General features: G+C 44.4%; 1 protein-coding gene across 1 annotated transcript in view; it reads left to right on the top strand.

Moving 5' to 3' along the window:
• ABCA12 (ATP binding cassette subfamily A member 12) overlaps positions 1–27412 on the top strand; it is an 83149-nt gene that overhangs the window by 13673 nt on the left and 42064 nt on the right. The window contains exons 3-20 of the mRNA XM_064660359.1: positions 4787–4934; positions 7237–7325; positions 8383–8492; positions 9234–9419; positions 10214–10392; positions 13292–13404; positions 14468–14564; positions 14693–18826; positions 19425–19540; positions 20238–20344; positions 21793–22046; positions 22157–22269; positions 22526–22650; positions 23468–23641; positions 24519–24683; positions 25745–25946; positions 26523–26662; positions 27233–27352. Coding sequence (XP_064516429.1) covers positions 4787–4934; positions 7237–7325; positions 8383–8492; positions 9234–9419; positions 10214–10392; positions 13292–13404; positions 14468–14564; positions 14693–18826; positions 19425–19540; positions 20238–20344; positions 21793–22046; positions 22157–22269; positions 22526–22650; positions 23468–23641; positions 24519–24683; positions 25745–25946; positions 26523–26662; positions 27233–27352 — 6572 coding nt within the window. The remainder of the gene's footprint in view (positions 1–4786; positions 4935–7236; positions 7326–8382; positions 8493–9233; positions 9420–10213; positions 10393–13291; positions 13405–14467; positions 14565–14692; positions 18827–19424; positions 19541–20237; positions 20345–21792; positions 22047–22156; positions 22270–22525; positions 22651–23467; positions 23642–24518; positions 24684–25744; positions 25947–26522; positions 26663–27232; positions 27353–27412) is intronic.

Genomic DNA, 27412 nt, shown 5'->3' with positions numbered 1-27412 from the left:
GCAAATGCTTGGGCTCAGCTGATGCAAATTCCTGAAACCTCAGTGCATTGAGAGCAAGAAAATCAATGTGGCAATGTGAAACATGGTCCATTCAGATTTAAGCATTTTGGCCCATTTCAATTAATCTCAGAGATCAGAGTGCAGTAGTCATTTCCATCCTTCTTGTGTGACATTTATTGCTACCCTGACATTTTTCATTGTTGTTATACCAAGCGCCTTTACCTGGAGAAAACAAAATTGCTCGTGTTGAAGGGAAGTGTGCTGGAATTTACAGCGTTCAGGAAGGGAGGAGAAATTAATTTGCTTCGTTTTACTCTGAATGAGAGCAAATGGGGAAATGCCAGGATTTCCAGGGGCATGCATATATTAAGGGTTTCTTCTGTTTATTATTACTGCTCTTCATGCCTTATTTCTTTCCAGCTCTTGGAGATGGGACTGGCCTGCTTAGATGCTACTGGACAGGGAGAACCAGCCAGCCCCATGCAGCCCTGAGCCCTTGGCCTTGTCTGCCCTTTGGGATGCCTGTCTTTGCTTCGGTTTTGGGGCCCTTCTTTCAGTGGGGATAGAAAATCAAAGCTCTCAGTCAGAGGGGACAGCAGAAGGCTCTATGCTTGAGATTCTGCTGCTGGCAGACCCAGAAGTCAGACTTTACTGGCAGGATACAGATCTGGACTTGAATTTTGGTTGCAGACAAGTCAATTTGACCAGAAATGTGACCTCTCAGCTCAACGTGGGGCTGCAGTGAGTGCAGTGATCTCTCCCTCTTGACTCATAGGCAGTGCAGTGGAACCCTCCAAATTGTAGTTTTAGGAAATTAATAGGTTTAAAACTAAAGACATTGGGGAGAGTGAGAAAAATTGTCACTAGTCATCCAAAGACTGTCCTCTAAAACGTGCAGAGTGTTTACAACTTTCCTTCTGTAACGTCCCGTGGCCGGTGCTTACGTTGAGTACTGGTGTCACTGGTGGGGTGGAGCAATGTCTCCAAGGCAGGGACAGGTTGTTACGTACACCTGTCTCCTGGAGCACTGGAGGGAGTCAGGAGCAATCTGCATCCCAGGCCATCCTTGCTGTGGTTACAGGGCCAACAATGAACCTCGATGTGTGGGCAGGAGAGTCCACGTGGCTCCCTGGAGTCACGTCTCCTCACCACGAGGAAGGGGAGATGGAGAGTGGGAGGATGGAGCAGGGAGCACTTTAATCTCTTGACTCATCTTCTCATCAGTAAATTCTTTCATTTGCAGGACGAAAGGGAGTTACAGGAAAGAGCTCTGGGGCTATGCCATGTTTGTCTAGGGCTTGGGCTCCCAAATCAGGCACATTTCCTGCCATGGTGCCTTACACTCTGGCCCTGCTCTGATCTCAGGCACATGGGCCAGAGACAGCACAGGCAGAAGCTGAACTTCCCATGGCAATTCTCAGCTTATGTTAAACTAAGCTGTTGGCCTCTGTGGCCCCTGAAGGACATGATCTTCAAGGCAGTGTGAACAGAGGGGCTTGGTGGTTGTGGTGGTGGTGAGGTTGACAGCTTGTTATCTGGGAGTGACAGACCAGCCTGGCCACCCTATCCCTGCCTCGATCAGTGCATAAAGAAGGCAGTGTGCATGGTGTGGGTCCTTCAGCAGCGGCTGCCCTGTGAGGAAGGAAGGGTGAGATCCATCTCCCAGTGGTATGTGTCTGTGGAAGGGATGCTGCATCCAAACTGGGTCTGTAAACTCTCTTTGGAGTCAGTGGAGGTCTCATCAGTGCAGGCAGCAGAGCCAACACAGCCATTCATTTCATCCCGCTGGGTGAGCCTGTGTGCTGTTTGTGTGCTTGAGGAGCACGGTTGGATACTCAGGGCTGAGAACCAGAACAGGTCTGATTTACACCAAGTGGAACTCTGGCACAGGCATTTCAGATTTTTCTGTGAAAAACTTCCTTAATTCTCTAACTGCTGTCCAAGCCCAGAAGACTCTTCCAGAAGAGTTCTCTGGCATTGCCACTGCCTTTGTGCCAAGAGCATGGTGTGGTTACCCTGGTTCAGGCCTGCAGTGACTCAGGGGTGGATCAGGCCCCTTGGCTGGATCCAGCTGCCAGCAAACTGCTCAGCATCTGCTGCAGTTTGGCAGAGCCTCACTGAGTACCTCAGTCACAGGGGTTGACGATGTCTTCACAGACATTGTGCCACCACCACAAGCAGCAGCTCTTCCAAACTTCAGGTCACGAATTCCTGTCTGTTTATATTCCAGGCTGCTGTTTCAAAAGACAAGAAAGAGCTGATATCATCACTGTGTTCTTACACTGAACACCTTGCTTGTGATAGAGCAGATGATTGTTTAATTGTCCACTTAGTTCAAAGTGTGCCACCTTTCAATCCAATTTTAGCATTTGTTATTGCTACTTGTACCCCAAGGAAGTGTCTTCCTCTGCTCTGGATTCATCAGGACCTCTTGTATAATCATCCCTGTAAACAGCTCACATGGCTCTGGAGAAGACCAAGCTCCCAGACCCATCCCTGTGTCCCTACTCTGCTATTCCCCAGGAGTTACACAGCTTCAGCTGCTCCAGGTCTGCTAAGAGACATGAGCTTCGTTCTGGCCCTGGTTGTTGGTGGGGCATGTGAAAAAGGTGCAGCTGCTTCCCTCCCAGCTCCTACTTGTCTTAGATCATTGTGGGCACACTCTCCATCCTGAACCTCATGGCTTCCCACGTCTTTGAAGCTTCATTTTGGTTGGGACACTGATAAAGTGAGGTCTGTGGTGTGCATTTTTGGACTGGTGTGCGAGCCAGTTCCCTGCATGGAATGAGGGTGTGGGAGATCAGAAGTAAGATGAGAGAAAACTGCCCGTGTGTGCAAAATGCCATTCTGCAGGGTTGTAATTGGTGATCCCAAGGGCAAACATCACAGACACAGCAGGGATCTTCACACAAGGATGCTCCCAGATTAAAGTGTCTTACTCTAAAGTTTCCCAGATTAAAGTGTCCTACTCTAAAGTTTCCCTCATGGGCAGCAGATTAATTATGCTTCAAAACCTTTAGAGTGGTGGATGCTTGGTCCTGTGGCCCCAACACCAGAAGGTCTGCCTGTAGGGATAAGAGAGATCTTTTACTCTCCTTGGTGTTCTGTGATTACTGGGAGCTGGTTCAGCCTGGGATGTAACTCCTGAGCTGGCTTGAGAGGTACAGTGAGTGCTGGGGAGCTTCTCAGACAGGTACCCTTCTCCTCTGGCTGGGGATCTATGTCGTCTAATTTTCTAGGCCGGCTCTCTGCTGAGGTGTACAAGAAAATCATGACACCATCCAAGTGGGTGCTTTACCTCTCAGTTCTCAGCAGTCCTCTGTGCCAGTTGCTGTCTTGCCAAAGTAGTGGGAGCTCCTGTGCTTAACCCATGCCTTTGCATTTTGCCCCCAGAAATGGAGTGCACACTCATGGGCTGTGACCAGCTGTGCTGAGGAAAGCTCAGGGAAGCCCAGTCTTCATCAAGGAGATCAACAGCCATGGAGTCCACCTAGCACTGCCATCCCTGTGGGAACATCTGGGGTTTGCCCAGTGCGATCATGAATAAATTTAGTACAAATATATGTGCTGCATGTGTCCTTGTTGGAGGGGTGAGAGATAAAACCGTGCTTGGGTGAGAGTCACAGGTCATCTTTGAAGTCTAAAGAGCAAGTAATCAATTACCACAGGCCTGCCTGCAGGCCTTCAGTAAATCTGGCTGCTTTCCAGGGCAGAAATAATAGCAGTGTCCTTTGCCAGGTAATTTTCCAAATGATTATTTTAAATAATATGTTGCTGTGATCCAGCAAAAGAGTTTGGAGATTTATTAGGGCGTTTGTCACTGTGGGGAAAAGCAGGCGGTGAACTCTGCGGGTTGGCAGTGAGCAGCTCGGGGCAAGAGGCACATCAAATACTCAAGTCTCTCATTGCTCAGGTCCACTCTGGGTTTGGAGAAACAGGAGACAGGGACATACATCTCGTCCCTGAGTGCTGGCTGCCAGCATCCCAGCATCCCAGGTGGTGCAGATGGTGCTGGAGCTGCTCTGAGGCAGGAGGAGACACAGGGGGTGGTGGTGATAGATTGCTCCTCTCCCTTCCCGGGGCAGGTCTGAACAAAAGGCAAGGGAGGTTTGTTGGGCCTGGATCCATTACCCCTTCCTGTGGTGAAGGCTGAGACAGAGCCTTGTTTTAACAACCTGGCTTGGAAATGAAGATTGTGGCATTGCATAGAAACTGTTCCAACCAAGCCCTGGAGAACAGGCTCCTGTGGGTGCTTCAGGTTACTCTGACCATCTGCCTGCTTCTATTTTATTTTATTCTTTAAAAGCAGAATTAGGATATCTTAAACCTAGGCTGCTTTTTTTTTTTTTTTTAATTTCTTGCCTGTTTCTTGGATTTTGAAGTGGAGGTGGGAAATACTGCAATTGCTTCAGGACTGACATATGTCTTATAAATAAATAGTTTGACTCTTTCCTATTAACTGTGACCCAGAGCAAGTGGGTCTAGTGGAAGGTGTCCCTGCCCATGGCAAGGGGTTTGGAACAAGGTGATCTTTAGGGTTTCTTCCAACCCAAACCATTTTATGATTCTGTGATTAAATAGCTCATGATGGCTTTGTCAGTGTTGTGGATGCACTTCAAGTGGGATTTGGCAGATGGGGCTGCCAAGGTGGAGTGAAAGAGCCTCAGTGAAGCTGAGAATCTGTCCTGTGGTGTAGGAAGGGAAAACAGCACATCCTGATAGAAACATATGGCAAAAAATGCATGTCCACATTATAATAATGGCATTTTCTTTCTCCTTCCTCCAGGTTATCTTGCACCCCGAAACCTTCCTAGTGCAGGCTTCTTCCCATTCTTGCAAACCGTGCTGTGTGATTCAGATGCCAGGTGTAAAGGCACACCATACACACCAGAAGATTTGCTGCCAAGACTTAGTGACATCTCATCTCTCAGACTGTAAGAGAATCTGAATATTTCTGGGTGTTAGAAGCTGTAAAGCAAGACTTGCTTTGAGGTGGAGGGAGCAGCCATGCATGTCTGTGTGTGCAAGTTTGTCCACAATGGATGTACCTCAAATACCTGTTATAACAGATATCTGACATTTAGAAATGAGAATATGAACTGCAACATGAGCACTTCAAAAATGTTCATAGTAGGGACAGCTCTCATTAATGTGTCCATCGATTCACACTTGATACTTGAAGAGAATTTTACTCCTTGAGAAAAATGCTTCTGCTCGCCCAGATCAGAGCAAAGAAACTTTTGTGCATGACTGTGGGTCAGGTCAGTGGGTAAGACTGATCTGCCACCCTAGTGATCGGTTCAGGGCGCTTTGGCTGGAAGTGGCAAATGTTCCCCAGCAGCTCTAGTCTGAGATACATTTGTTCTGGAGTGACTGCTCTTCCAGCAGATCCTCCAGGTGTCAGTCAGAATGGGTGTCCTCTCTGCAGGCCATCAAATGTGTTGGGAAACAGATGAAAATGAAGACACAATTTTTGCCCACAATGTACATTTGCAGTGTGGAGCTGGCTGGGCATGTTTTGTTGGAACATCATTTTGCTGAAATTGAAATGTTCAGCGGAAGCATTTCAATCTATTGATGTTCCACTTGAAGCCAAGTAGCATTTGCTTTGAGCCTTGCCAGCCAGGGTTGTTTCTACATCTTGGCTGCCTGGTTCTGACACACCCCTGGGGAACATGCCACTCTGAGGCCTGGCTGGTTCATGGAGAGCTGAAAATCTGGGCATCTCACAGCGTCCCTGGTTGCTCATCTTTGCTTTCTGGTGAGAGGCTGCTCTGTAGTGGCTATGTCAGAGCCTCAAAATCCCCCTTGGCCAGAGCTTGGGAGCCTGAAGAGCTAAGGTGGGCCCCATGCCTTCCACCAGAGAGCCCATCAGGCAAGATGGGAGATCCTGGGGTTGGTGGGTCCTCCTTAGAGCAGAGGGGCCATCGTTTTCCCGGCCAAGTCAGTGGTCAGGATCTCTCTTTGGGTAGAAGGATGACTAAGGATGTGGCGACTGAAGCTACACAAGGTGAATCCTAATCAAATTCAAGGTCATGCAGCAGAAGAAAAGGGGGAAGGCAAAGCCACACTGAGACTGGATGCCTGGATTCACAGCTCTTCTTCCCTCAGTGTCATTGTTTTTCCCTGGGCATGCTAAACAATGGTTAATTTGGGGTATTGAAATGAAGAAATGGGAGCTTCCAGAGCCAAAGCTGGAGGTCTTCCATGGGTTTCAATAGCTACAAATCCTCCTTGCTTTCTGTTTTTGGTTTCTGAAAAGCTGTTTAGGAGATAACTGGTTTCCCATGCCAACTGAAAATCAAAAGATTTGGCCAAACTATAGATCAAGTCAGATGAGTCGTTAATAAACATCTTGACCACTGTTGATGCTCAAAGTTGGCTGTGTGCAGTATCACTGCAGCTATGTGGCCACAGCCACCCTTGAGAGGTCATGTCAGCCTTAGAAATATATTGTATTCTACAAGAAACAATACTAACTGAAGTAGCCACAGCAAAACTAGTGGATACAGCAGAGTCTAAAACCTCGGGAAAAGGTCACCTGGGAAAGGGAAAGCTCCCGATGAATAGGTGCAGCTCTGCCTTGGGAGCAGAATCACCTTGGGTGAGTTTGTCACAAAGGCAAAGTGTTTCAGCTGTGGCCCTTCACTGTCTGGTTATATTATTGTGTAACATTCTAGAGTTTGTAATATTCAGCTAATCCAGGCTGTTTTTCTCCTCTCCCATTGTGCAACTCACAGAAGCTCTTATTAAACTTGCCCTAAAACTGTTTTGTACCAGTGGTCAGCAGAGAAGATGGGCAAGCTTCTCCTCTTTGCTTCTGTTCCTTAGAGCCATTTGCTAAGGTGTGCAAGACATGGTTGCTTGAGGTTTCCCTTACTAAAGTGGAACTAAGTCCAAAAGCCAAGCTCAACACCAACTTCTTCCACCCTTTCTTTACTCCTGTAGTGAAATGTTTGGGAAGGATGAATTAAGATCCGATTGTCTGGAAGAATTTCTTGGTAAGGGCATGCAGATTATAGTGCAATGGAGTTCTGCACTTTTGCTTCCCCAAAATACATGCCAGGCCTCTAGAAGGAACCAGGCTTCTGCACAACCCAGATTTTACCACAACTGCCATGAAATCCAGCTATAGACACATTCTGAGGCAATGCAGTAAAGTGTGAGCTTAATTATAAGAAACTGTGAGCTGTGACAGGTGGCTTTTTTTCTTTCTTTTGTTCTTTCTTTCCCCAGTAAGAGGAGGAGCTCATCCAGTGTATCCAAGGACAGCCATCCATCAGCATGGAGTGCAGAGGTTCCTAAAAGCAGGAACGCTTCGCTGGGTAGGTTATTCACTGCTCCACAAAGTTCTGCTCTTTGAAGGCTGACCTTTTGAAGCTCTCTGGACAGAGATGCAATTCTTACAGCACTGCTAAAATGATTTATGTGTTCTATACAGGCACGTGACCGTGGCCATGACATTAGTGCAAATTCTTGGGAATAAGTGCAAGTAACTGTCTGTAGAAAAGACTTTTGGAACTTGGCCAAGAAACCAGGATTAAATGGTTGCACTTCACAGGAGCAATGCAAGATCACAGATTGATTGGACATTAATTAAAGACCTGGCTATTTATGGAATATTGCCCTTTTACTGCCCACAAATTCGCCATAAACAGCTTATGATTTTTTTCAAATGTGTTTTTATTCACAGTTATCCAGCAAATAAGTTGTCTTCTGTGCCACAGTGCATATTTATTGTTGGTGATGTTCTCCTCTGATGTGATTCTCTTTCCTGAAGGAACTTTCGGACTGAAATTTTCCATAAAATCGTTACAATTATTATTTATTGATGATAATGGCTAGTACAGTCCACAGGCCATCGTGATGGATAGTCCTTTCTCCAGGGAGCTCACGATGAAATGAATGATTACAGATTTGCATTTGCCTCTTCTGCTCCAGCCCTTCACTGTTCCAATTAGCATTCCTGCCAATGCCCACACTCTGTGGTGCACAGACAGAACAAGGCAGAATGCAGAAGGGACCAAACACAGAGGTGTGGGGGAAAAAGCAAATCAGTGAACAGTTCGGGGAACTGTTGACTCATGGTGGTGGTCAAGGAGGAACTCGGCTCTACCTCTTATTAAAAAAAAATAAAAAATAAAAATCATAGGTCAGGCCCCATGTTACATGTTACAGAAGGAAACAATGTCATCCAGGATTTAATCACATCAGAAAAAAACCCTTAAACACTTATAGGGTGTCATTGGCTGTACCTTTGAAAACGCATTAACAATGCAGAGGTGCCCAAAGCTGCAGGCAGCTGTCCCGTGTCCTGCTTTGATGTAGCAAAGAGGTTAAAAGGCATTAAGTAAAATACAGTGTTTCAAACTGTTGTTGCAGCATTTGGGGATTTGGGATCTCATGGAGAAAAAGCCTTTGGGAATATTTCATCACCATCCAACTTGACTTCCAGCATCAACACGTTCAACAAAATCCTCAATTTTGGGAGGGTAAGTTTGTGTTTGCATAATAGCTGAGTGTGAACCTTTGTGTATCGTTGTGTTTAAAGAATTAGAAGCTCAAAGTACCAACATAGAGCTTTTATTACTTCTGGATCTCCCCTATTATGTGAATGTGCTTTATTTTGGGAAGGCAGTGATTGTGGGTGGAATTTTAAACTTTGTGGTAAGTTTATTATCCTCTAAGCAGAAGCCAGGTAGACCATACACCTTTGAGACATAATGCCATGAAATATCAAATATGGACACACACAATCCCCTGAGATGTTTTGTTCATAACTTGTCTGAGTTAAGGTGTTTAGAGTGTGGGTTTTTTTCAGGGGAAATTAAAGATACCGTGTCACAGGCTTTTCCATTCAATTATTTATTTGCCCATGAGTTCTTTCTGTGGCATCAGAGGAACTGTGTGTTCATTCTGTAGGTATAAATCATATATAGGAACAACTCCTTTGTAAGGGAAACTTGGTACAACGTAATGGACACTGCTATGCTTATGTTCTTGTGTTAAGGCATACAAACACACACATTTCTCTTTATACCACATGAGGAGTTTGAGGGACTTTAGTGACACTGTTCAGCTGCTGGAATCCTGTCTGTGTGTAAGTGCTTGTAATGACAATGCTTTTCAGATGGCACTACTATTTCTTTAAAAAAGTCTCCCCACTGCATTTAAAACCATCCCAAATAGAATGTTGCTTTACAGCTGCCTTGAACATTTTGCCTTTCTCTCAGAGCCAGACCCAACATTCAAGTGCAGCCACTCTCAAAGTCCTGCTGTGTGAGGTCTTGTCACGGTATGTGGCACATCCCGGTGTCACTGGAGAGAGGATGGCGGCCAACATCCACCACACCTTCTGCTTCACCGACTCGTCACTTTTGGAGTCGTTTGCCCAGGAGTTCAGGAGTCAGCTCTCTCAGGTGAGTGCCTGGGACCTGTCCTGGTGATGCAGCTGGGAGCTGTGGTGCTTCACACACGTTGTGCAGTGTTTGGGAGCTAGAACAGGGCCCCTCCTGGCTAGGAGCTCATCTCCATACCAGTGTGCACACAGTGCATGATGAGACTGAGCTAATTCTTGGGGATAGGATTAGCCCAAAGACCTCCAAGTTGAGTGCACAGCTTGGAAAGCCAAGGATCATCCACCTGCTGAGGGTTCTCACCATGCCTGGGCCTTGTTTCTCCTCTTCATTTGCCCTGCTGCACTGACAGGTAGATAGAACAGCCTGAGGATGAGGTGTAAATAAGAATATTTAAAGCTAGGGAGGGCAATAAATTTAATTGTGTATTACCTCAGCTGTATAACTTCATCCAGTAACTCCTGCATCTGATCCAACAATCCATGATTGAAGCAGTACTTGTCTTTGGGAAAGCAATATAATTAAAGCAAATGAATCCTGTAAAGGTAATGCCTTCTTTCTTTTTTTTTTTTCCCCAAGGTAAGGATTGATATTAATTTTTCTTGAATTCCCAGTCTTTAGGCTCTTTAGGACATTGTGAATTGTAAGGCTTGTCTGAACAGAGAATTTATTGTACAATCTGGAGTGTGAAGGTAAAGCACAGTCACTCTCTCAGTTATTGCCTGTCACTGGAGTCCTTTGGATGTATTGTTTGTAGACTTGCATGCAAGTGCAGTGCAAGCTGAAAAACATAAAAGGACCCACCAGCAGCAAGGGTTCTTGTTCTTAAATAATTTCTTGCATTGTTATTTGTTAAGGTGCAACACAACCCACAGTACCAGGAGACATTTGTCAGTGAAATGGTCTCGTTTCTGACACTCATCTCCCAAGTGCAGAATGACACCTCCCTGTGGCATCTCCTTTTGCTGGCCCCAGATGTGTTACAGGACAACATGCAACTGCAAGACATAATTGATTTCCTTCAGAATCCAAGCAGGTAAAATAGAGAAAGTGCCAGGAGAGGCACTGAAAGTTGGTGGGTTTATGTATTGGCCTCTAAGGACATCACCTCTCATCTTGAAAAGAGGGTATTAGTTTAAAAGCATAAGCATGATTTGTTTGGGAAATGATGTGGCTCCACACTAATGCATCTTTGTGGACTGTGAACATTGTGCTGATTCTCAGTGACTCTTGTGTCACTTTTTAAATAGAAGCTGAAATGAAAACTCTGAGTTTTCTTCCAGCCTGCTCAGAGGCACTGTCATGCCCTTGTGCAGAGAGAAAAGCTGGTGAGCCTCAGCCACTGCCTTTGGCTGAAGAAAAGTCCTCCTGGCTGGATAAGGAAAGCAGCTGGCTGCTTCTTTCCAGAAAAGCATGGAGCCAAATTCAAGTCGCTTTGGAACACCTCAAGCTCTTGTAGGGGAGACATAATTTTATTTTTTTAAATGGATTTCCTGATTTACTGCTGGTTTAATCTTTCCAAACTGGTTCCAAGAAAGCAGAGAAGAGAGGGAGCCTGTTTTTTTAGCATATAGGGCTTTGAGCTTGTTTGACTTCAAGAAGAAAGCTCCAGTTATGTACTTGCTCAATGGTTGTATGAAAAAAAGACCTGACTTAACTGCAGGAATGAACTGTGATTAAATATTTGATGCAGGACAATAAAAACTCTTCTAAAATGGTCTTAGCCTTGAAATCCCTTTCCTGGTCTGTAGTTGGGCTAACCTCTCACTGATCTGTGGAAGACTCAAGTTACTCAAGAGATTAGGGGACTCTGTTCCAAATCATCTGCTGGATATGTGACAGACCCTGCTATAAAATATTCTGAATAGTCCAGTTGTTACAGCACATGGAGGACAGCAAGAAACTGAGTGTCTTCAGGCAGATTTTTGGTTTTATCTTGCATACATGAACAGCTGGGTAAAGATGCCAAAAGAGGTTGTAGAAGCTTTGCCACTTCGATTACACCCAGGCTTAGAGGGACTCACTTTTCATGGCTGGTGTGTTGCCAAGGCACTTAAAACCCTGCACATTTAATATCTAGGTAATTTGCCATGCTGCATTGTGAGACCTATTTGTAAGTTGTAATGTCCTTATCCTTAAAGGAGTCAGTAGCAGTGTGGCAAGAATTTTAATTTTATTCAGAAATGTTTTGTTCATGCTGCTGTTTCAGTCACAGGATTATTGCATTTGCCTTTACTGGGTTGCAGAATGAAGCCTGAGAACCAGCCCTGTTTGAGTGCCCAGGGAGAATTAATATTTACTGTGCTGCTCTGCTTTGCTCTACAGCTGCAGAGCTGGGCAAAGTTATCATAGGCATGACAAAGAGATACATTGAATTTCATCACCAGAACTGTGCAGTGCTTTTATGCCTGGCATCTGGCACTGTTAGTGTGTGAGTAAAGAGTTATTGCAAAGAGATTGCACAAATAGTGTTTTTAATAATGCTTACAAAAGCACATCTCAGCGAGCCTGGCCATGTCTCTTACTCAGGCAGTACTGACCTCCTCTAAAGATGTGCTGTACAGGGAATTTTTTTGCTGTATGGAGATGAAGGTATAGAAGAAAAGAACTTTTGCTCATTGTGGCATCTGTATTAACCACATGATAAACGCCACCACCATGAAACAGTAACTTCCAAGTCATGAATTCTATACAAAGTTTAGGAGCAGATTTTATTATCTACAAAAACCTGTTTTGCAGACTGAATTCACAAGTGCTCCTGTTTGTTGCTTTAAGATAGTTTTTCAGCTAAGCGTGTAAGCTGAACTTTTTTTCCAAATACAAAGTCTGCACAAACCCTGCAAGACTAAAATAAAAGGGCAACAACAACAACACTTCTTTCCATGTTTGCTGCCTTCTGATCTACGTGACGTGCATCTGCTTTTGGCAAGCCTGTGCCTGCCTCCTCCTCTTGTCTGCCATTGCTCAACTAAATATGTCATTTATAACTGAGTTTCTTCCCCTTCTAAGACTCTCACTAACAAGCACATCTGCAGAACAAAAATGATGAGCACCAAGTTCACGAAACCTGCATGGAGATGTTATGTTAAATGAGGAGAAAAGAGATCCCTGGTGCTCTGTTCTCACCAGCAGTCTGTTCCCAACGATCAGGATGTATTTATTCATGGCACTGAAATCAGCTCAGCCAGGTTCTCTGTGTATCACCTGCAGAACTTGAGGCAGGCAAGAGATTGTGCATTTCACGGTGACCCTACACCTGCAGTGAAGAGCTGCTCACCGTGCAGGAGAAGCAAAAGGGACTAATAATCACTGTGAAGTTTTCAGTTACCCACACACCTGAACAGACAGTCCCTTAAATGACTTCCTCTGTGACACAGTGTGCCTGATTATCAACTTGTTCTTTCCTAAGACTGAAAAATATTCCCTGCTTCCCTGGCAGCCTGGCTATTTAAGTGCAAAAGAGGAAAGGAGGAGAATTGGAAATGGTAGTAGTTATTTGTGATTGCTTCTTCCTTCCACAGATGTTGTCCCCTGGGAATCCTTGCTCTCCCTTGAGCCTTGTTTCTTGGTGTCTTTTAGGAGGAAATTCCCCCACAGCAGTGAATCACCTGGCTGGCACATCACCTGGGTGTTTCCTGAGACCTGCTGGGAGGATTTAAGTGGTCTATAGATTTTACATAACTCTCTAAATAAGTACACCTAATGAGTGCCACACATATGTTTGTGCTAATACACTTCTCTGGCTTTCCCATCAAAGCCCTTGGTATTTGTATTTTGTGCACGATCAAACAAATAATTAGAAGTAGGGGCAATGTCTGTCAGACATTTTAAGAGTGATAGGCTGTACTCCAGCTGTTTCCTATTTGAACACTTGTTTTATTTCTTCTCATAAACCTGTAACTACAATTTATTTTCCTGGTTTTTTTCCCCTTTAGTGTTGTGCTGGCAGCTCAGAATGTCTCTGCATCGCTTTTGACTGATGATAGATCCAAAACTGTTCAGAATGGGGTTACAGATCTTCCATATTCAGTGAACTGCTTGGAGCAAGGTAAGGCTCCTCCACAGAGTCATATCTCTGCTGAAAACCTGTGGTGCTGAGGAGAAGCAAACTGCAGGCTAATAAGTAACCACACAGATTGCACACTGTTCAGGGCTCAGCACATTGGAGTCTTCTTTCAGCTTTTTGCAAGTGCTAATAAAATACCTCATTTCAAACAGGGAAGTAAAAAAGCTTGGTTTTGTCAGGAGACAATGAATTAGCATGAGTTTGCAGTCTCAGCGGAAGCAGAGAGCTGTAATTTTTTACTTTGATTTTCTTTTTTGAGGTGTGATGTCAAACTCTGCCTCTAGCTGTGGATTCTGTCAAAATCACCTCTGTATTGAGGCAGGGGCTGGGGCTGGGCTGCACAATAAGCTGTTGACATCCAGATTAGCCATTGCTCTAAATCCCTGCCCAGAGGCAGTCCTGGACATCCCCCTCTGGCTGAGGGTGTGTGAGCAGGCAAGGGAAAGGTCCAGCATCTAAATGCTACAAGAGGCAGATCAGGAAATACTGTCCATTCTCTACTTGTTTCATGGAGATTGTGGAAGTTGAGATGGGTAAGAAGAAAGATTAATGCAGTGCAAGTAGGGAAAACATGGAGATGGGGTTAGTGAGAGGGCTGGACACATGAGGATATCAAGATGAGTGTAAATGGCTATGGGGGACATAAATGATGCTGCAGACAAAGCTTATGTGTGAGGAGTTTAAAAGCATCCCTAAATGAAGGGAAAGAAACTGTACTTGGCCACCTTATCCTGCATTACTGATAGCAAAGTGCTCCTAAAGCAGGAGGAGAGCTCTGTTAGCACCTACATCACAGGGGCATGGAATTATTCCTGAGATGGGAAATCATTTCTATGATGCCAGGTAGTGCCTTCACTTCCTTCAGAGAGCCAGGAAGAGTTACATCCCAAAAGAGCACTCAAATTTCTAACCAGGATGTTGTGTCTTGTGGTAGGAGCCTAATTTCACATATGCATGTTACCCTTGACAGATTTGCTGTATAGCTCTTTCCAGGTTCCAGAATTATGTGATCTTTACTAATATACTCTTTACATTTTTGTTGTAGATAAAGAAAAAAGTTTGGTGACCAGATACATTTGTAATTCCTTTGTTAACTGGAAAGACAAGCAGACTTTAGTGTCTGAATTGGAGGAAGTTCTAAGGTAAGACATTAGCTAAAGGGATATTACTAACAGTGTAATTCAAATCTATGATCTTTGCTCTAAATCACCTTACATTTCCACTTGCATTGATTTCATATTCACTAAAACACTTCTTTGTTCCCCTCCAGAAAAATAAAGTCACCAGAGATTGGTAGAAAGGACTCCAAGAGGTCCATTAATTCAGATGATTTAGAAGCCATACAAAAGCATCTACATCGTTTAAAAGGCTTTGAGGAAAAAATGAATAGAAGTGAATTAAAAACCTTAAATCTATTCAGAAATTTGAAGAATGAAACATTACAGAAATTGTATGCATTTCTTGAACTGGGAATGAATCCACATCATGATTATAAATTAAAGGAACCATATAATAAGGAAATAATTGATGAAATCTATAACTTCACATCATTGCAATTACTGAGTGACTTTAATGGGACTTCCATCTTTGATATAATAACCCAGTGGAAAGAAATTCAGAGCGCTTTAAAATTAGCTACAATTATTTGGAATCCAGTTTTGTTAAAGAATTCTAATTTTAGTACATTACAAACTAAGGATGCTCTCAAAATGTTGCTCTCCACGAGCATGTCATCACTCCTAGAAGACTTCAGAGACCGTTTAAATGGAATGCAAGAAATACCATCTTTGTTTTCGGATGATCTGCTGAAGCCTGTGTCCTACAGGAACTTTCCAGAGCAGCTCCAAGCTCTGCAGAGGATGTTTTTTGTAATGACAGGCACGAACGTGGGTTATCAGTACCTACTGCTGCCTGTGTTTGAGGTGATGCGGGAAGTGGAGCGCTCCGTGGGGGAAGCCTGGTGGGATGAGCTCAATGTCTACTGGCGCCTCGGGGAGAAACTGAGGTCGATGAAGTGGAACAACACAGGCATCATCGCCTACGGGCAGTTCTTAGAGGTATTAAACAGCCACTTACAAAAGCTGAATAATAATTCAAGTGGTGTCTTCAGTGAACAGTTGGATCAGCTGTCAGAATTTATAACAGCCGTGTTTAAAGAGTTTGGGGAAAGCTCTGGAGTAGCCAATATCTCACTAGTCACCCAAGCCATCCAAAAGACCTTGTACATATTAAAAGACTTACAGCTGAATTATAATGTCACTAAATTAAAATCTATAGATCTTTTCTTTAATTTTGACAATAAAACCTTCAAGAGCTTATCTGAACTTCTGAGGACAGGAATGAAAATCCTTCATTATACAAGTGACAGTGAAGCTTCCAGGGAAGAAATAATTAACCCTGTCTATAACTTAACACGTCTTCTACTGCAGGAGTTCAGCCAGTCTTCCCTACAGCCCAATACTTCCCTAGAGGCAAAAATTTGGGAGTTCTTGCATTCAGCCTTGAGTCCTTTCCTTGAGAACAGCAACAATGGTGATGAGACCCTCCAGCATTGCTCTTTTAAAGATGTGCTCCACATAGCACTTGAGATGCTGTTTGAAAATGCCACTCTAAGGGAGTCCTTAGCCAGGAGCCCCTGCGAGGCCCTCTTTGATTCCATGGGCATGGAGGGTGGAACAGTGCACAATGACAGCTTTGCCAAAGTGTTCCAGCTTGCCATAAGAAACCTGAAAGTGTCTCCGGAGTTCGCTGCTCTCTACAAGAACAGCAGCGAACGCTTCTCCAAGGAGCTGTCGTGCATCACCCAATCTCTGCATTTTTCCCTGAGTTTCCTTTCCAAATTAAACCTTGTGTCTGAGCTGGAAAACTCTTGGGTGCAGAAGGCGAGAGCTCTGACTGCTGTCACGGAGGGGCTGCTGCAGAGTAACGTCTCCTGCCCCATCCCAGTCCAAGATATGCTCTCATCTCAGCTTTTGAGCCTGCTGATTCCTGCCATGCTGAATGAAACAGTGCTGGACTCCCTAAATTTCTCTGACAGCTCAGCAGGCTGGCATAGGCTGCCTGTGTTCTCCCACCTGTTACCTGCTGCTTCCATGAGGAACAGCAGCATGTATGAACTGCTCCGGGTGGGCAGAGATGCCTCCATGCAGTCCGAGTGGGGACATTTCTCACGGCTGTGGCACGCCACTGGCAACGTGCTGACCTCCAAATGGAACCTAACAGAAGTGGGTGAATATGTGAAACTCCTGGAAGTTATGAAGAAAGCTCTAATCCTTGTGGACTTTGGGGTAGCTCCTGGAAGAACATTAGTACGTCAGGTATTTCATCATTCCAGTGGAGGAATGAAATCCTCAGATCTGAATGATTTGTATGGTTCATCAAAACTCTTTTTCAATTCAACTTCTTCCACGGATAGCACGCTGGACTTTGAAAGAATATTTCAGGAAATACTTCCTCTGTATGAAGGTGGTGGTGAAGAATTCTTCTACTCTAATCCCTATGGAAAAGAAAATCAGGATGTTCTGACTATGGCTGCAGTGATTTGGAATGAGATAATTTCAAACAGGACTCATTTTAATACAGAGGATGCATGGGAGGTTATCAAAATGATTGCACTTGATGCAATCTCGCTTGAAGACATTGAAAATTATCTCAGCACAGATGAAAACGTGTCATCATTATTTTCTGACTTCTTGTTGGCCCCTGGAATGTCTGAAAATTTTGCAGAACACCTCTTGTCCCTTGAGCAACTTCTTGGTGTTGTGGCAGAGGTGAATACCAGTGATCATTATCTGCTGATCTCTTCTTTGTCTAAGCTAATGCAGAAACTCCTGGATTTCCCTCATTTAAGGCAGAGAAATGAACTGCGGGCATTCTGGCAAATTGCTGAAGGTCTCCAGTCTGTCAACTGGAATAGTACAGACAGTCTCACTCCCCAGTCACTTCTGGACATGCTGCAAAATCAGTTCAATACTGTGGAAAAGTACTCCAGTCTTCCCTTTGGTGAGGAACTGAAGCAGCTGCTAAACTTTGCATCCTCCATGCTTGAGCTGTATGGGGAAGAGCAGTCCAGAGGAACCAACATCTCCATGTACTTGCAGGCCATGCGAAGGAGTATCTCAATTTTAAAAGGTTTGCAGAAAAGGTATAATATCAGTGAGCTTGAAATTATCATCCTATTATTTGATACTTACAGTAACTATACCCAGAGACTGATTGAAATAGGGAGAGAAGGGATGAAAGTTCTGCATGACACCAACTCAAACAAAACATTTGCAGAAAAAATGGACATAGTCTATGATTTCTCACACTTGCTGCTGCAGGAGTTCAGCCAGTCTTCCTTACAGCCCAATGCTTCTCTAGAGGCAAAAATTTGGGAGTTCTTGCATTCAGCCTTGAGTCCTTTCCTTGAGAACAGCAACAATGGTGATGAGACCCTCCAGCATTGCTCTTTTGAAGACGTGCTCCACATAGCACTTGAGATGCTGTTTGAAAATGCCACTCTAAGGGAGTCCTTAGCCAGGAGCCCCTGCAAGGCTCTCTTTGATTCCATGGGCATGGAGGGTGGAACAGTGCACAATGACAGCTTTGCCAAAGTGTTCCAGCTTGCCATAAGAAACCTGAAAGTGTCTCCAGAGTTCGCTGCTCTCTACAAGAACAGCAGCGAACGCTTCTCCAAGGAGCTGTCGTGCATCACCCAATCTCTGCATTTTTCTCTGAGTTTCCTTTCCAAATTAAACCTTGTGTCTGAGCTGGAAAATTCTTGGGTGCAGGAGAAGGCGAGAGCTCTGACTGCTGTCACGGAGGGGCTGCTGCAGAGTAACGTCTCCTGCCCCATCCCAGTCCAAGATGTGCTCTCATCTCAGCTTTTGAGCCTGCTGATTCCTGCCATGCTGAATGAAACAGTGCTGGACTCCCTAAATTTCCCTGACACTGTAGCAAGCTGGAATAACCTGTCCATGCTCTTCAGTGTGGCACAGGATGAGCTCCACATGAACAACCTGCTGCAGAGACTGCACGGCGCCTTCAGCCTCCCCAAATGGAGTTATTACACAAGTGTCTGGGATGTGGTTGACAGGTTCCTCAACACCAAACGGAATCTAACTGAAGGAGCTGCCTTTGGAAAGTTGTTGAGAGCAGTGGCAAACAACTCTGCCAACGAGATGTCAGCTCAGGAAATTGCAGAAGCCAGCCTCTACATTCTCAAGGGGCTGAACTTCTCTGATCTGCTAAATGAATTCAATATAAGTTCCAGCTCAGCTTTTCACTCCAACAAAACTAGTTTTGACAGTGTGATTGATATCATCTCTCATCACTTCATAGTCGTGGCAGAAACCCTCTACAACAAGACCCTGCCTTGGTCTCAGAGTGACCACACTCTGTCACCAACCAGTTTGATCACACGGTGAGTTTGGGTTTTGGGTATTGTAATTGCATTTATGGGTAGTGACCACCATTCTCATTCTGCATGAGAAGTATGTAATTTTCTTCCATGGAGCAACCTAAGCCTGCAATCACCATAATTTAGGACATGAGGTGTAATGTGGGTTAAATTGAAAAAAAGAAAACTTCTCCTTGAGTTGAACATACAGCTAAAAGTCAGACTTCCAAAAATCTTCTGTTGGCACGTATCAGCTCACAGTGGAAGCAGAGTCCTTAAGGAGTCTTGCCACCAGTGGTAGGCTCTTTGGAAACCACTTTTTTGTGGTTTGATCCTGTCTCCCCTGGGTGTGCCTTTCCATCTATATCGTGCATCCACAGTGAACATTTCAAGTGTATTTTCTTATACATACGGTTTGAGAGTGAATGACAGCTTTGGGGGATAACAGCAAAAAGAATTGATGAAATAAAACTGGGAGGGTACCCACTTAGGAGAGATGGCTTTTATCTGGAATTCTTATTTACACTGTCAAGGAACAGCATCTACACAGCTGACAGGTTGCTTCCTGAAGTATCTTGTTTCTGAAAGAGAAGCTGATTTAAATTCCTATCTTATTTTTCAGATTTCTGTTTTTGGAATTTGAAAACACGCTCTTGCAGGTGACAATGAATAACAGCTGTAACCCTTACCTGAAGTGTTTAATAAATGCTGCTGAAGCTGAGGACAGAGAATTGGCAGGTGATCATGATTTCATTAATGCTGTGGGACCTCGGCTGGAATGTGTCATGCCTGTCTTTTCAAAGTGTTTTGTCTAGTGGTAGGAAGGAATGGTGCTGCATGTTTTCATCTGCTGGTAATTAACTGGGGCTGTGAGACCTCGGGAAGCCAGACTCCTTTTTATGTTTGAGTTATGTCACATTGCGATTATAAGTTTCTATCCCACTCTATCCAGAAGGCACATCTACTCTTCACTATGTGATGACAGGTTGCTGACACTCAGATAAAGAAATCTTACAAATAGAAACCCATTTCCCTTCACAGCTCTTTGTACCTGGATGACAGCAGTTATTTTTGAGAGTTAAGCTGGTATTTCACATAGATACTGATCATATGAGGTTATTGTAACACCTGAGGCTTTACCTGCTCACAGAGTGGGGATACCACATGTACTCTGAAGGGCACTGCCAGAATCCTGTTACCAGGGGGGGATGGATTTCCCTAGGAACAGAGCACCTACTGGGACTGGATCCATTATAATTCAGATTACCACCTAAACCTTCCTCTGGGATTTCACAGGTTCTTGGCCATGTGAATTTGGTGGAAAATAGCAATGCTCAGTAGGCCTCTGAACAAAAGTGCTGATGTTCCTACCTGTGAAGTTTCTGCAAGTCTGGCATTTTTGTCTGGAGTAACTATTGTTTTTTTCTCTGCACAGAAAACATCACCCTGCTTTTGAAGCAAACTCATCTGAAAAAGAACTCTTTTATGCAAAATAATACCTCTGAGAAACATTCATCCATACCAGAGCTCCTGAAGCTAAAAGTGAGTCTGCTTAAAATGCTGACTTGAAGGACATCCCGCAGTGATACATGAATGTGCAGTGGTGGTTTAGAAAAACAGCACATGGAAAAAAGTTTCTGAAAAGAACAGCTGATAAAAACTAGGACAGAAACTCTGTGTTCTGCCTATATTTGAAGGTCACCAGTAAACTGGGTTGAGGAACTTGTTCTCGTATCAGTTGTTACCGAGTGTATACCTGTTTTTCAGAGAAGGTAGAGGTGTTCCTGTCCTCCTAACCTGTTGGATAGAATGGCTCTGTTTTCTACCAGCCATCCCAAAAGGGTGGGCACTGCAGAGATTGCCAGTGGCAGCATATTGCTCAGTGCACCATTGGTTTTAAAGTTCATTAAGACTTAGCGAAGCACCTTGCAGAGCTGAGATCATTCTGGGATGCCTCTGCTTCAGCTGAGAAGTGGGTAGGGAGGAGTTCTCGAAGGTACAAGTAGGGATTAGACATCTCTGCCCTGCTGAAGATCAGGGAATTGTGCATCCCTAATTGACAGTTATAAGCATGACTAACTTGGTTACCACTGTGCCTAAGGAGCTGTGCCAACACCAGCATGGCTGGAGTCAAGTCCCCACATGCTCCCTTAGCCCTACATGTCTCACAACACCAGAATGGGTTCTGAGATTAAGCACAAGTATTTACTGATGGAGTTCCCTCACCAGCTTTGGGTTTGGCAATGCCTCATTTGAATAAAACACTTGTTACCCCATGCACACATGATTGCACTAATAGCATTCATGCACTTTAGTCTATTGCTCCATATGAGAAATAGCATTAAAGAGTCCTTTTAAAAAATATAACAGTATACAATGCTGTTGCTGTGCAATATATCTGTTATAATAATATGATGAGCCTCAGTGTGACAGGTACTCAGAGGCATAAACCTGAAAATAATTCTTCCCATAAGAGCCTGATAATGTAAATAATGATGTCAGACAAGAGGGAAGCCCATAATAGCAGAGTAGGCAAAGGATTATAATTTTACATGGGTTGGCAGATGTGGAAGTCCTGACCTGTGGCCAGGTCTCTTTGCTGTGCTGTAATAGATGACCAGGTGGTACCCGAAAGACTGAACCTGTTGGGCAAGGTAGATTTATTTGGTCTCTGGGAAGATTAACTGGTAAATGGGTAAGTCCAAATGGAGTATTGTTATGCGTGTGTGTTGGGTGGGGGAAATGATATGTTAGGGCTTGCAAGGTTCATTAGATCCAGCCAGGTCTGCTACAAACTCACGTAGGAACGATTGTTATGAACTCTCCTATTGAAGACCTTTTGAATGAACCTAAAAATATATATATTAAAATCTTACTCCTAAGGAGAAACAGAAAGGGACAGCTGGACTCTTTAAAACTTGCCTTTTACAATTCTGTCATTTAACTGGTGTTTGTGCATTTGTCTTCTTTCGTCAAAACCTCCTTTGAAGATCTCTCGCCTGCGGGATCTGACAGCCCTTCTGTGTGACTATGAGAGCTTTAAGTCAGTCCAGCAGCTCTGCCACCTCCCCGAGGTTGGCTTTGGAGAGCTGTGTGAGCGAGGCCAATCCCACGAGCAGCTCCTCCGCGCTGTGGAGCTGAGCAGTCACGTGGTGACCGATGTCCTGAATCACAGGAGAATCTCCCAAGAGCTTCAGAATGTACTCATTGGGGATGCCACGAACATCCAGACACAGCTGAATTGGTGAGGCTCTTCCCAGAGTTAGACTGCTTTAGTATTCTGTTTAGGAAACGACTTCTTGCCTTCTTTTCATGTTCTCAGTTTTGTTTGTTGTTTTGTTTTTTCCAATGTAGGCTTCAAGAAAATGTACCAGAAATTGCTTTCTTTCAAGAGATTCCTCAATATATGGCAACTTTGAATTCCATGTTTAACATCACTGAGAGTTTAACAAACTCTAGCAAGCAAGGTACTTTTCTGTGTTTACAGTGTTGGTACACCATCACTGGTACCATACTTTCTGCTATAAGTCCCAAGAATTGCCTAGCTGCCAGGAAGAAGTGATATTAATGAAATAACCATGCCCCCTGTCCCATGCCCCTTGGGATCCTTTATCTGGGGTACCACACTTCCATACTTCACCTGAAGTCCTCTCTGTATGCTTTAGATTGCTATGTGTCTGGAGAAAGGTGTTACGTCGATTGTTCTTTGATTGTTCTTTACAGAAAAGTTAAGAGATGTGTTTAAAAATGTGGACCAGCTCAAGGAGGATCTCAAAAACGCAACAGGAATGTCTGCAGCCAGTATTGATGCTCTTCTGGAAACACCTCTCCCGGAAAACAGCAGTCAGGTAAGTTTGCTGTCATCCTGTTGGGAGATCTTGTTGCTTTCTACTTCTCAGGCCATTAACACCAGAATTAGTTAGTGAATGCAGCTGAGCAGATCACTGCATGTGTGACAGCACGGAGGGGGGGTGATCCAGCAGGAATAGACAGCAGAGCACATTATGGATTGGAATCACCACCAGGAATGCGGCCGGAGCAGTCACTGATGTCAGTCCCTCCATTGGGGATCAGGAGCCATATGGTCCCTCTGACTGTCAGCAGTGGCTGGTGCACAGCCAGGCCCTGCCTGGGGAGGGATGGCTCTGATCCGTGGCAGGATGTGGTTCACTGGGACAGACTAATGAGGGCTGGGCAGGGCCTTCGGTGGGGTCCTCAGTGCTCAGAAGTTGTCGCAGTCCAGATGGAAAATACGCTTGTAACCACATCTCATGGGAGCACTCGGGGTCCAAAAATAGCCTCCCAGAATGAGAGATGAGCTTGCCTTCCTCAGCCTCCTGTGCAAGCAGAGCTCCAGATGCTTTTTCCTTCACAGCCATCTTGTCTGGACTGAGCCCCAAAGAACGAGCTCTTTTCCAAGTTTCACATGCATCAGTCAATGAGAAATTGAAGCCACAAAAGCTTTTACTACTGTGCAAGCTGGGTGGTAAAACACAGTCCTTAGGATTTGTCCCTGGGAGAGGGAGTAATGGGTAGGCATTTCCTGGTTCTCGGGGTTGAAATATGACACTGTAGAAAGAACAACAGCATGGCAAGATTAATCCATGCATGGTGGAGCATGCAGTCCACCCCTAACAAATCCATTTTCCCTCTGTGCAAACACAGCTCATTTCTCAGCTCCTGCAGCTGGAGTCCTGTAGTGTCGGTCCCGCTGACCCACAGCTGCGAACGGTGGCAGAGGAGTTGTGCAAACTCTCTCTCTCAGAGAGGACTCGTGGGACCTACATCCTGGGGGTCACGCTGTTACGACACTTAGACGTTTACAATTTCTTGTACAAGGTTAGTGCTGGCTTTGTAGAGTGATTTCTGTAGTCTTTGCTGCACGCAGTGGCTGAAAGGTCATAAAATATCATTGCAGTGGCCAGAAGCGATGAGGATTTACACAAGCCAAAGATCAGGCTTTGCTCATGCAGTAATTTTTATTGCATATCCATGCTGCGACAGTGTGGATATAAATGAGAATCCCAGCTGGTGTAAACCAGCAAACCTCATTTAAAGGCACTGGACCTACTCTAAATGCCTCCCTATCCGCTAGTATCATTTATGTGCTGTCACAACCTCTTGAACATTCCCAACTGACCCAAAAATAAGGCACTAGGCTAAATAGTTTTATTCCTTGAAAAGAAAAGCCCTGGAAAAAGTCCCATAAAGTATCTTTTTCCTATCTATTTGGAACTACGAAGTTATTAAATGATTCAAATATCCCACAGACACAGCTGTAGAAACAGCATGGAAGAGAACATCCACCGAGAAATGAGTACACATTTAAAAATGCTTATTAAATGAGAATGCCAATGAAGTTGGGCTCAGGTCAAAAGTTACTCGTAGTGTTTGACACCTATGCTTTGTGAAATGCTACCACTTAGAGACCTGACTATATCCCAGCCAGTAGCTGACACAAATTTCCCAACTGTGGGTGTTTGGAAATGTGCACTGTTTAGATTATGTAATATTCAGGGGAGTGGTTTGCAAAAGCACTTGGGGATTTAGGAATACAAATCCCATTCATTTCCCATGGGACATCCACCCTGTAAGCCTCTTAACAGTTTTGAAAATCCCACACTCCTTATCTTTGAATTAACACAATATAGGTGTGTACATGCACGTGCACACAGATTCCTGCTAATCGTAATTGATTTCCTTCTGCTTCTTGTAGATGTTTTTCCCTAAGGAACTTCAGCAACCCATGGACAAGATGTTAGGCCTTCTGACAAAAATGAAATACTTCAGACACCAGGTTGAATCTGGTGTTGATCCATTGCTACAAGCTATTCATTCCCTGAAAAAGCTCCGGCAGTCTAGGAAAATGCCACTGACTAAGGTACGTGTAGTCTGCATGGGCTTCGGAGGCAAAACACCACTGGAACAGTTTCCACAGTAATTTCCTACCCTGGAGGCCACATTAAACCACATTAAAACAAGAAAAATCTCTATCAATTATCCCTGGCAGTGTCCAAGGCCAGGTGGGGTGGTGTATTGAACAACCTGATCTAGCGGAAGGTGTCCCTGCCCATGGCAGAAGGGTGGAACTAGGTGATCTTTAAGGTCCCTTCAAACCCAAACCATTCTGTGATGGCATGCTGCCTTCCTGGGAAAGCTTTGATTTGGAGCAGTGGGACCATCATGTGCTCATGACAGGGGGATACAAGGGACATGTGCTGTGGGAGGGACACTTGGAACAAAAATACAGGGGATGAACAACTGTCTTGAAGGAGAGAGGACTTCCAGCAAAATACTGGAAGCTCAGCTGGTGAAAACAGCTGGGGAACTGCCGAGTAAAGGCAAATCCAGTAAGTTAACAGCAAAACATTGCTCTGGCTTTACTGTGCATTAGATCACACCCAAAGCCTCAAGCCTGCCCGAAACATTCAGTACAAACACATTACTGCTCTGGCAGCTGCAGTAACTTCAGCGTGCACTACCTTCATCCAGCACCATGTCCAGTCCCTCTCAGATCCAGAGTCAGTGAGAACACAGATCAAGGAATCACTCCTGGTCATCACTTTGCCTGCACGCTGTAGAGCCACGTGCATTCATGGACTAGGTGGGGCTAGGGAATGTGCACATCTGTGTGACAAATTCTGTGTTGTAACCCAGGGCCTGTCTGTGTCAATAATAGGGAATTCCTCTGCACACATTGTAGGCACTTCCCACATTGGCTCTCACACCTGGAAATGAATTTGCCACCACTGTCATAGCAGAGGTTAGCCAAAAAATGCATTATTTCCATGGACAATTCCTTTTTTTGTAGAAACAAACTTCTCCTAAGAAAGCAGTGTAAACATGTTCAATCCTTGCCTTCTCATTCTGTTATTTCTCTTTTCTCTCAGAGTGGGGTCCTTTCAGCGTGCAGGATTTATTTGCATTTTGTCTTTTCTGCAGGCGTTATTTAAACCAGCCACATTTAGGATAACACATGGCTCATTTAAGTCCTTGTCAAAAGTTCTCTGCAATCAGGAGATCACACCCCTGTTCTTTGAGTCCTTGCTTCCAGATTTTGGAGACCCCACAAGCAACAGTTCTTACGCGGAGGATGTCTATGTCCAAAAGCTGATGAGGAAATACGGGATTCCTCAAGACTCCAGTAAGTCTGGCTTTTCCCTAGGGCAAAACCATTTCTCTGCTATTTCCAGAGAGATGTAGTGCTGAGCTGTTCCCCTGTGTGTCTCTGAGGGCTGCAAGCGCTCATTATTTATGCTAGCTGAAGATCTGCACTGCCCTAATTATTGGAGCTTTATTTCCATAAATGTTCAAAGGAAAACTGCCTGTGCAGCAGAGCAGTGCTTGACACTGCACTGTCTCCCATTTGCTGATGATCTGGTCTTAGGGCTCGACAGGTCACTGCTTTTTCTTGATGTGTAGTTTTTCTGACTGTACTGACATTATTAGCTCCTTGAGTTCACAAAACTCCATTTAACCTTCGAGCAGATAATCTTGGCTTAAACAGTGAGACTCTTGTTGTCTTGAATTCAGCAACAGGAGATCTTGGGGGTGTATTGCTTTTGTCAAGATGCATTAGATCAGTCAGTGAAGAGGGCCCTGAAGTCATTCTCTGGACACAGCAACAAACTGGGTAGATGGGGAAAAATACACTGGTAGCTTTCTTGTGTCTGGTCTATTTGTTCTCTGTGCAATTTTGTTTGCTTTTCTCCCCTTGCAGCACCATTTTGCTTATCCTTTTACCTGGACCTGGTCAAGACCCCGACTGGAGCTTTAATTTGGTCTTTTTTAAAACCAATGGTGCTTGGGAAGATCCTTTTTACACCAGATACCCCAGCAACTCGAGCAATCATGAGGAAGGTATGACTCTGTTCCAGGACATCAGGGTACACCCACTCCAAAGGGTTGTAATTTATCTGGCACGGGCTTGTTTCTCTGAGAAGCACAGGCCTGCTTTCTCACTGTTTGGTGTATTAATCCAACTTTCTTTTTCTGGTTTCCTTGCTGATATATGAGTCATCTTTTGTCTTTGAATGAATCTTACCTCCAGAAAATTGCTGTTGGTCTAATATTTATAGTATGATTTTTATAAGGCCTCCAGTTTAGGAAGTTTCACCCCCATATTTTCAACCAGTAAGAGAGGTATGTGTCCCAAGACAAATACTCTAACCAGTGCTTGTTCACAAGCAGACCAGTAGAAGGAAAGCTGATATCCAAGACATGTTCTAAATGGCACTTATAGGGCCGTATTTTAAGTACTTGCATCAAATTCAATGTGTTAAAGGGCATTTTGCCAAACAGGGATAGGATGCTAAGAAAAATCCCGAGGAAACCAAATTTGGTCTCAGCTGTTTAATTGATATATTTATTGATTAAAATCTGTAAGATAATGAATAAATTAATCCTTTATGTTGTGGGCTTCTTTTGTAGTCTAATGCAACCCTGGAGCAGATGGCTGATCTAGCCCTGAAGTCCCAAGAGTGGCTGGACAAGTCTCCTGTCATCATTAATTCCCTGGCTAAGTTAAACCAGACAGTTCCAATGATCAAGGTATGAGATCCTGCCTCCCCCATCTCTCTTGCCAGGAGGGAATTGGGAGGATGGATTTAC

Source organism: Pseudopipra pipra, chromosome 7, assembly GCF_036250125.1.
Source record: "Pseudopipra pipra isolate bDixPip1 chromosome 7, bDixPip1.hap1, whole genome shotgun sequence".
NCBI classification, from domain to species: Eukaryota; Metazoa; Chordata; class Aves; order Passeriformes; family Pipridae; genus Pseudopipra; species Pseudopipra pipra.
This window is presented reverse-complemented; position numbering and strand designations above follow the sequence as displayed.